At 35.8% G+C, this 10,496-nt stretch overlaps 1 protein-coding gene across 1 annotated transcript; it reads right to left on the bottom strand.

The window, feature by feature from the left end:
- LOC107617789 (sodium/hydrogen exchanger 1) lies at positions 11-5,850 on the bottom strand (the record flags this gene model as incomplete). The annotated part of the gene is given in 14 exon segments (XM_016319658.2): positions 11-591; positions 1,377-1,460; positions 1,974-2,036; positions 2,138-2,276; positions 2,824-2,925; positions 3,017-3,117; positions 3,198-3,264; positions 3,390-3,436; positions 3,536-3,730; positions 3,819-3,865; positions 3,944-4,003; positions 4,245-4,342; positions 4,952-5,070; positions 5,631-5,850. Coding segments are annotated over 14 exon segments (1,620 nt in total). The 3' UTR covers positions 11-267.

Genomic DNA, 10,496 nt, shown 5'->3' on the forward strand with positions numbered 1-10,496 from the left:
CCAATGAACGTGACGGCACAACTTTTGCGACAAATTTTATAATAATTAGAATCTACAAACAATTAAATACAAATATAATTCATAAGCTTTACAACTTACAAGATAGGCAGCGATGAACTATGTTACATAGTTGTCTAAGTTCTGATCACCATACACACACAGCTTAACAAAATTTCAGTAAGGTGGTTCTTCATACACGCATTTTTTATCTGCACAAAATTTTAAGCAGCTTACAACACATCATAAATATTTTGTTTTCTGGCCTTCTCAATGCCATCCATGGCCATTGCGTTCAGTTGGAGAACCAGGCTCTACAGGAACAAAACCCCTGCCGCCGAAAACGGGGCGCATGAATGAATCGTCGAACTTACGCCATAATCTGTGGACGGTGTGTGTTGGCCTGGTTAGCAAGTTGCGAATACTGCTTGGGCGAGTAACTTCATGGCCTTCAAGATCAGCTTCAGATTCTTGGGCTAGAAGTGGGACAGTAACTGATTTTGGACTCAATATGCTGTTCGTGGAGCTTGTACCTTTATGAGGGTTTGGAGGCAGCAAAAGCATTATGAGTGGTTTAGTCATCAAACCAAACACCTGAGAAAATGTAATTAAGTTGTGTCATTGCCATCAGCAAGGAAAACTTAATAAAAACCTATAAAAATAGACTATACTTTTTGTCCCTAACATTTGCGTATCCCTAGTTTTTAATTTTATTCAATTTTGTCCCTAAAGTTTATGATTTATTCAATTTTGACTCTAACGCATTGAATTTGTGTCAAATCTACTCCTGAAGGTTTTCAATTTTGTCCCTAACATTTTGGACGAAATTAACGTTCAGAGATAATTTCGACACAAATCGAAAATGTTAAAGAGACAAAATTGAGTGAAATTAAACGTTAAAAGTATTTTTTGAAAAAAATCACAAACATTCGGGACAAAAAGTATACTTTATCCTAATTTATATTATGACACTAAAGGTTTAACTTCAATATAGTATCAGCATCAAAAGTTTCAGAGTCTAATCTCTAATCATATACTTCTATATGGAACCATTGAAGGAACTAAGTGGATGACTCGTGTGTTAAACTTTTATATCTATCAAAAATAATTTCTAGCACTAAAACACATCAAATTTGTATAGATTTGGAATGACCATGAACAGTTACAGAGAAAAAGTGAAATTAGTTGTCCAAAGCAAGGGAAGTAGACAAATGAATTATATATTTTCACATAACGTATGCAAATATCAATCTGACGTGTGGTTTCATATGATACAGAGAACCCCAAAATGCTAACCCAAGAGAGCAATTATCAGTCATACATCAATGAAATAACCAGTGACTGTTAGAGATGATGCCAGAAACAAATAGATATCTTACCACTGTGCTGAAAAGCACAACTGTGATGGTGCTGGTGATCATGATAGCATTGGATTGCTGTTGTGTATGCCCGGACATAGTGAACTGCATGCCATAAGAGTATGAATTATTCAAGCTGTCAAGCATGAACTTTAATATCCTAAATAAGTGACCATTAATGCTTTCCTTTATTTTACTCATGCTTAATATTATTTGAGTTTATCTAACTAGTGCCCTATGTCCATTGGTTATGGAAACAAAAAGGAAAAGTTTGTACTGAAATCTAAAAAACTTTTAACCTTTTAATGTATTAGATGATGTGAAAGTTTAACAACTTTCCTACTCTTACATTCATTAGCCAATGACTGTTGGGCACTAGCTAGAAAATCTCTTACGATTTTGCTTACCAGTAGCCAAAGGGGTTTAAAGATACAAGAGTAGAAACTTTTCATGCCTTCAATGGTATTGGAAACATATAAAAACTTCCTTGGTTAGTAAGCTTAAGAAGTATCTTAGGGCACTCTTTATTAAGATCCTTATTGTACTTTGTCTGGACAAGTAGCCATTCATTCAAGTTTGCAAACAACCACGACTTATTGTCTGCAGTATTGCTCCTACCTGATTATATGCAAGTGCCATTGAAACAGCACCTCTCATAAGACCAGCCCACCAAATAATCACCTGCAATAAGGAAAAAAGAAATGAGAAACTTGCCAGCAGAACTTGATGGTAGCACAAGAGATCTGGAATGAAGGTACTCATTAATGGAAAATTAATCATACTTGCTGCCTGAAAGTGATTTTCTCGCTTGATGACTTTTTGGCCAAGTTGGATAAGAACGATAACGGGAAAACAAAAGCTGCTCTTCCAACAAGTACTAGACCCATCAATACTGCACTCACTGCTACTGATGTTCCAGGTCTGCAGAAGTAATCAAGTGTGGCACATTAATTTTTTTTTTTTATATATACTGAATATAATAGGGTATACTTTTTGTCCCGATTGTTTGCGATTTTTTTCAAACCCAAATACCCCTAATGTTTAATTTCTTTCAATTTAGTCCCTAACGTTTTCAATTTATGTCAAAACTACCCTTGGAAGTTTTCAATTTTGTCCCTAACGTTTTACATGAAATTAATGCAAAGAGTAATTTTTTGACTCAAATCAAAAACGTTAGGGGCAAAATTGAATGTAATTAAACATTAGGGATAATTTTGAAGAAAATTGCAAAGCATTAGGGACCAAAAAACATACGTTACCCGAATATAATATTTCAAGAGGAAAAAATGATAGATATAATTTCTGAAAAATGAAAACACCGACATAGAAGAAATCTGTAATATACGGACAGTTTCGGTATAATAGCTACCACATACCATTTTTTGATAGAGTATGACATTCAACAATATTTTAGTTTAAAGGATTAGTTTGAATATTTTCTAGTACCCGGGAGAAAAACAGGACATACCTATCACTGACAAAACTCCACTTTTCAATGTCCAAGGCATCCATACCAACATAAAGGAAGAGAAATATCTCAGCAACAAACGATATGGTTGCAAATGCGTGCCTGTGAAAGTCAGATTAGTATGCAATTAGAAATTTATAATATAGAGTTTGGTAGCATACATGGCTTGAGCAAAATCATTTAAAAAATGTACTTGGTGGTGACTCTTGAGCTCTCTGTCACATTATGCCAAGTATAATGAGACATAACAATTCCGCAAAAGAATACAGTGAGAATGCCACTCAGATAGCACAACTGCAGACAATGAAGATACATCAGCCTCATGCTAATGACACAGCATAATAAAAACACTGCTAATGCTCTTTAAAACATACCTCGGCCACCATGTAGGAGAGGTATGCCATGAGCATCATGAGAGCAACCTCACGATCTGTAGAGTGTCTGAAAGGTAAGGAGACATTTGTTAACCTCACTGAATAATTTATTCCCATGCCACACTGAAAAAATAGAGATCTGACTGCCAGACAGAGAATGTAAACGGAAACATAATTCTCTAAAGAAAATACCTGCCAATATACAGCTTCTTTATAATGTAAGCACTAAGCAGCCCTGCCTAGAAGTTGATGGAGATACATTAGACCAAAGCCAAAGTAATAAATTTAAGTGGGTATCATCTTGATCACAATGGAATTAGTAGGAGAAAGACAGTTACCCCAACTCCAAGCAATGTGCTTGTGAGAAACAGATACAAGAAGTTGCCAATAAATTGCAAAGCAATTGACGGGTCAATTTGCTCAAGGTCAAAGCTTTGGATTGCATTGAAAAGCACCACTGATGTGGCATCATTCACAACACCCTCCCCAAATACAAGACTGTACAATAAAGGTGTCTCATCTTGATTTAGCACCTGCATCATCATTTGTGAAGTCAATGATTAGCTCTAACACTTTAGTTTCTGGAATCTGGAAAAATGCAAAAACTTTATTGATTCAAACCTGCAATGTGCACACAGAATCTGTTGCGGCAAATATTGCACCAATTGCTGAAATATTTACACTAGTCAGTGAGTTACAAACAGAGCAAGCAGTTGACAAGTAGATAAAACTGATAAACATATTACCTAGATAGTCCCCTATTTCCATAGGACCAATATCCATCCTCTTGAAAATTTGTGTAACACCTAAAACAATGCATCAAATTTAAGTCAGCAGACTAAAACATATTTATGCACAGTCAGTTTCCAGTTATTATATAGTTTACTTGATCTAGAATTATATAGATAGACGCACACACACAAAATAAAAGGATTTGAATTGAAAATCTTTTGTTACTAACAAGCTAACATTTGTTATTATTTTGTAACTATGCCAAAACTTCTATAACAACGAAAAAAAAAATCCATTTAATGGGAAAAAACATACCGAAGGTTATGATGGTACACGATATTAATGTACCAACTGCACCAAACATCATGATGGTGATGAAGTTAACAAAGAACTGCTTCTTTTTCACTTGAAACCTGGAAGAAATATAAAGAACAAACTCATAAGAAAATAGTAAATACAATTTACGGCACACCTGTGAAGTTAAAATGGTAAGAATAAAATATAGATTTTCAGAGTAGGGAAGCGGAATAAGAATTTTGGAAGGGGGAAACATGATTTTGAAGTTTTTCGTCTGCAAGCAAGAGCCAAGAAGACTAAGTAGAATTGTTTAAGTTGTGAGTTGTTGCAGTGGTGAAATAACAAAGCCACAAGCTTAGTATTCAACAGTTTTAAGTCGCATGCAGGAGAGCAAGCAAGTAGACAGAGTGCTAGTACCAGCTACATTTCAAACACCCAGACTCCACAGATGCCATATGCTCCTAAAATTTCTCTGCCATTAATTATGTAATTCATGATGACTGGTTCTGCAGAAATACATTCTTTTCAACAAAGATAAAAGGGGGCATCATAAAGATATGCATTACTCATTAAGCATGCTGTAGTATCTGAGAAAATCTAGACCTTTAGACCACTTTAACATTGGAGTCTGCGGACAAATTTTCGTTTTCTTTAACGAGCTAATGGTTTATACAGTAAAAAAATCTGAATATTACAGCAAAGAAGTAAAGTGCAGAAAAAATTACCCGGCATTGAATATTATAGGTGGAAGAAGGTATATGAAGAAAAGATCTTCACTGAAGACAAGAATATGCGAGTGTGTACCACCACTGACCAGCAAAATGAACACACCAGTGCAAACGCCCTGAAAAGAATCCAAGTGAAATTAAGTCACTATCCAACTAGAAACTCAGTGGAAAAAAGGCTGCACCCAACTCCATGTTGAGAAGTTCATTTTGGTCCTCGAGATTGTGGCCATGATTCAAATTAGCCCTTGAGATTTCAGACGTACCAATTTATTGAAGTTTCAATTTTTTGTTTTTTATCAACTTCGATCCTTTTGTGAACAAAAATAAAGAATCAAATTGAATCACGAAGTGTAACTTCAAGGACCAGATTTTGAAATCTCAAGGGCCAAACTAAACCTTTACTCCCCATGTTTTTCTTCTTATCTTTCCAAAAAGAAAACTACTTTATTTATTTATTCTTTTCCCCATATACAATCTCCGAAAATTATAAGTTATTATGATTTCTGAATATAAAATAACTTAATCCAAACACACAACACACATAATATACACATAAAATCACTGCCTCTTAAATTTACAGCAAACAAATTCGGAAAGGAGTGGGATTCTTCACAGTTCATACTTCCTTTCCTTCATACTATTGAGAAACAAGTCAGAAAGCAAACTGAACACTTACAATCAAAAGGGCAGTGATAGATTCATTCATCCACCGATTTTCCTCAAGAAGATGGCCAATAACAATACAAGCACACAGAAGTGCAACAAAGATGTTCATTGACACCACAGAGGAATGATCAGAAGTGGCAAGATTTTGCAATTTCGAAACCACAGCATCTAATTCGAACCCCATTTTTGACACAACACTCACTTCCCCAAAAGAAGAAGAAGAAGAAGAAAACAAATTCCAATAATTGCAGAACCAGATGCTGCACTAAAACTTCAGATTATTATAGCCGAGTTTCCAAGTTCAAAGTCAATCTCGTGTTCCAAAAATCCAAATCTACGTCTCCGAACTGTCCATTCAAGAACCTTAGGATCGCATCAACAAGAGAATCTCTGCAATCAGAACAAAACAAACAACATGTAGAAGGCGAAGATCAGTAGCAATATATCAATAACACAAAACGACAACAAAATTGGGAAAACGCTTAGCAAAATAAATCAAAATTAGCATCTTAGATTCAACAGTGTCAAATTCTAATTTGCGGTAGCTATCTTAAATACAAACCAATTGAGAGAGAAAAAAAATTGTTCAGATTAAACAACTCCTCAAAATCTCGGAATTTAAAGTCCAAAACGAGATTTGGACAAAAAAAAAACAGCTCAATCAGCTTACAGAAGATTAAAGCAAAGTTCTCACCATGAAAAACAATGCAGAAGGAAAAGCCTCCAGTTTTTTTTCTTTTTTTCTGTTGCTATTACGCAAAGATTCGAACAGAAAAAGATTTTGGCGAACCAATTCAGTAGTTCGACTTCCAAGCAAATTGGAAACACTTTGTTTCAGTTCTCAAATAGAGAACTAAATAGGGTTTCCGACTTTTCGTTATTGAACGCGAAGCTGAAATGATGAGAGAAGGAGGTAATTGGAATAAGGATTTTTTTTTTTTTAAAGAAAGAAGTTGGGATCACGGTGAGAATTGAGAATGAAAACATGGGGCGGTGAAACATCTGGAAAGTTATAGATGTCAGGGGTGAAAAAACGACAAAGACAGACAGAACTGAAGAAGTAGAGAAAGGGAACACGATTCATAATATCTGGGGTTTATTTGCATGTGGCGTAGGTCATGTTAAGAATAGTGGTGATTGGGTTTTATTCGCCGTTGATTTTGTGTTTTGAGTTTTGGAGGCTGTTGGATGTGAGATGCGGGGATTTGCTACTGGTCTCCACTCTACAGTAATGCAGCCACTGAAACTTCTTATTTTTTATGCAATAAATAATGCAGCCATTTATGTGTGAGTTGGGCAATCAGTGCTTAAAAGTTGATACAGCAAAAAAAATGAAAATTTAATTACTTGTAAATTAAAATAATAAATTCTATACATAATAAAAATTACAAATTTAATCATTATTAAACTTTTATTTTATTATTTTAGTTTTTCTCACTTTAAAACATTTTTTCCGTCAATGATGACTGATGAGTGACAACCATACAAAAATTCTACTAACAAAAAAAAAACAAAAATACAAAATTAATTAACATAGTTTAATGATTAAAAATTGTTACTGAAACGTATTAAATTTAATTCTTTGTAATAATTATTTTAAAATGATTAACATTTAATATGGTATGATCAAAGTTGATTGGTTAAACGGGACTAAAATCCCAAAGTGGTCCTGAGATTGGGCGAGTTATCTATAATCGCCCTTGACTTTTAAAATTTTTTAATAGTATCCCTCACATTCAGCTCCGAGATCCATAGTTGTCCTGTGACCCTTTCCGGCGCACAGTCAACAAACGGAGTAATGATCTGGCACCTCTCATGCCATGCTGGAGCCAGTAACGACTAACTGACGTGGCAAATCTTAATTTTCTACCCAATGTGGTTCTGGTCCCATTAAAACCCTAAAAACTAAGAATGATTATTATATGTAGTATCTCTTTTTCTCTTCTCCTTCGTCCCATAATTGTGGTTCACCATTGTGATTTAACAGAGATTCCATTGATGCACTGAAGCAATGTTTGGAGGTAAAGGGCAAGCCAGTGACTATTTAGCTAAGCATAAATGCCCTTTATCTCAATCTACTCATTCTATTGATATAATATATAATGCTAAAAATATAAAGAAAAAAATCTTGGACAAATGATAAATATTCACAAGTGAATTTCAATTCTAATTTTCAAACATGCAATCCAGACCACTGTGCTAGATTGATAATAGGAACAGAAGAATAATTAATACCTGGTTCTTCCTCCTACCAAGTGGGTGATTAAACTTGCAATTGAATCCAAATTTGCAAATTCCAGTTTTAAGATAGAAAGCACAATCTTCAGCATCAGGCCTCAGTAGATATTGCTGTTGAACTCTACCACTGTTTCTATCTTTCTTCTTCTCCACTTCTTCATCACATTCGACTTCAACTTCATCATCACCATTACCATCACCATTAACATCAAAATCTCCACTTACCTTATCAACCTCACTCTCTTTCACATTCTCATTCCAGCCATAACCCTCATCATCATCCCAACCATCATTATCATCACTCTCTTATGCTTCACCTGTTTCCGGGGCACAACCACCTTCACCACCCAATTCCTCACCACCATATTCTCCACTACCAGCTACAAAGTCCGAATCTTTTTTCTCATTTTCAGCTACCATTTCATCCTCATTCTTCAAATTTAACTTTTTGTGGAACTCTGCACCAAGTTCATCACGAGTTTCATCCTGCAACCCCAAATTTTCACTGAGATCTGGCTCTGACAGGTAGATTTTATTATGTGGAAAGCACATTTGCACATGTCAATAGAATCTCCGTTAAATCACAATGGTGGACCACAATTATGGGACAACGGAGAAGGGAAGAAGAGATACTACATATAATAATTATTTTTAGCTTTTAGGATTTTAATGGGACCAGGACCACATTGGGTAGAAAATTAAGATTTGCCACGTCAGCTAGCCGTTGCTGGCTCCAGCATGGCATGGGAGGTACCAGATCATTATTCCATTTGTTGACTATGTGCCGGAAAGGGTCGCAGGATAATTATGGATCTCGGAGCTGAATGTGAGGGATGCTATTAGAGAATTTTAAAAGTCAAAGACGATTATGGATAACTCGCCCAATCTCAAAGACCACTTTAAGATTTTAGTCGGTTAAACAGTTTAAAATGTGTATAAGAATACGTTACTGTTAGGGAACACACAATTACAAGCAAAATTATCCAAACTCTAAAAAATTAAATAAAATTCCTAAACTACCCTTCTCTCCACCACTACCACTATCATCTCCTCCCCCTCCCCCCTCTTCCTTTCTCTCTCTCTCAATGTTCTGAGTGACCCAATTCCAACATCAACCACATTATCGCTCAATACCACCGTCTCACCCTCCTCCTCAGCCGTCACCCTAACCCTTTCGGCTGCACACTCCTCCATCGATGTCGATCGCGATTCAACAGCACCACCACCACCATCACCATCAGTCATCACTGCCGTTAACTTCACCACCTGAATGGATTGGGTTTTCTCTGCACACACACATTCAAAGGCTGCGACTTTTTTAAGGGTTAATCGAAAACACTCATCAGCAAGGTTAAGATCTATGACTCTAACCCTGAATCCTCCAAGCTTTTGCCATTGATTTCATTGTCTCCCTCGAGAACTCCCGCGTCGCCAACATCAGCTCCGACATCTCCACTGCACACTCCTGGCTCTCCATCCGCATCCTCCCCTTCCTGCCCGCCATCTCCGTCACCGCCATCAATGTCGGCAACGAGTACCTCACCACCACCGTTGACACAAGTATGGCGGCGCCGGCGCTAACGAAACATTTGAGTGGCTGCGCGAAGTGAGGATCGTCGATGGGGTCCATGGAGGCGCACTTGCGTTTGAGGGTGGAGTTCCAGTGGTTCTTAATGGCATTGTCGGTTCTGCCGAAAAAGAGTCGGGCTATGATGGCCCACTTGTTGCCAAACCGAGCGTGAGCTCTAATTATGGTGCCATCCTCTTCGGAGGGTGAAAGCCCGATGCCCCACCTGTGGGGAGAGCTGGTTGCACCGTCGGAACCTGCAAGATTTGTCCTAGCGGAACATTGAGAGAGAGGGAGAGAGGAGGGGGGAGGAGATGATAGTGGTAGTGGTGGAGAGAATGGTAGTTTAAGGATTTTATTTAATTTTTTAGGGTTTAAATAATTTTGCTTGTAAAAATCATTTTTTATGGGTACAAATGGTAATTTTTATTTTCTATAGGTAGATATGTCAGTGTTTTTAACTTTATTGGGTAGAAATGGTAGTTTATTCTTTTTTTTTAACTAAAGATAGAGAGACTCAAACTCACAATCTATAGGTGAGTATGAAGAGACTATGTCGTTTGAGTTATAACTCATTAACTAGTTGTCTACTATATACAATAGAGTTTAAAAGGTATTTAGATATTTTTTAATCAAATTACGCATTTTTAACAATATTAATATGAAATAGGGTGAAAAGAAATTATTTAGCATAGAATTCAATTAGGAAGATAAATTATGAAGTACGGATATTTTGTTGAATTTATTAGATATATTTTAGACATGATAATTATTGACATTCGTCTGACACGTGTATCTGCTGTGTTTAAATGTGTCTTGATAAAAATTTTTTTTCTCTTGACATATTTGGATACACTTAAATACCATTACATGTCAATATGTTCAATCTTATTCTTAACATATATTTGATAAGATTTTAAAATTTATGTGTCAGTGAATTCATATCGTGTTGTGTCTCATGTCCGTAAATCATAAAAAGTAAGTATCAATTAATTTTTTAAATACTTTTTATTCTAAATTTAAAATTTAAAATTTAAAATTCTAAATACTAAATCATAATTATAAAAGGTC

Source organism: Arachis ipaensis, chromosome B09, assembly GCF_000816755.2.
Source record: "Arachis ipaensis cultivar K30076 chromosome B09, Araip1.1, whole genome shotgun sequence".
NCBI classification, from domain to species: Eukaryota; Viridiplantae; Streptophyta; class Magnoliopsida; order Fabales; family Fabaceae; genus Arachis; species Arachis ipaensis.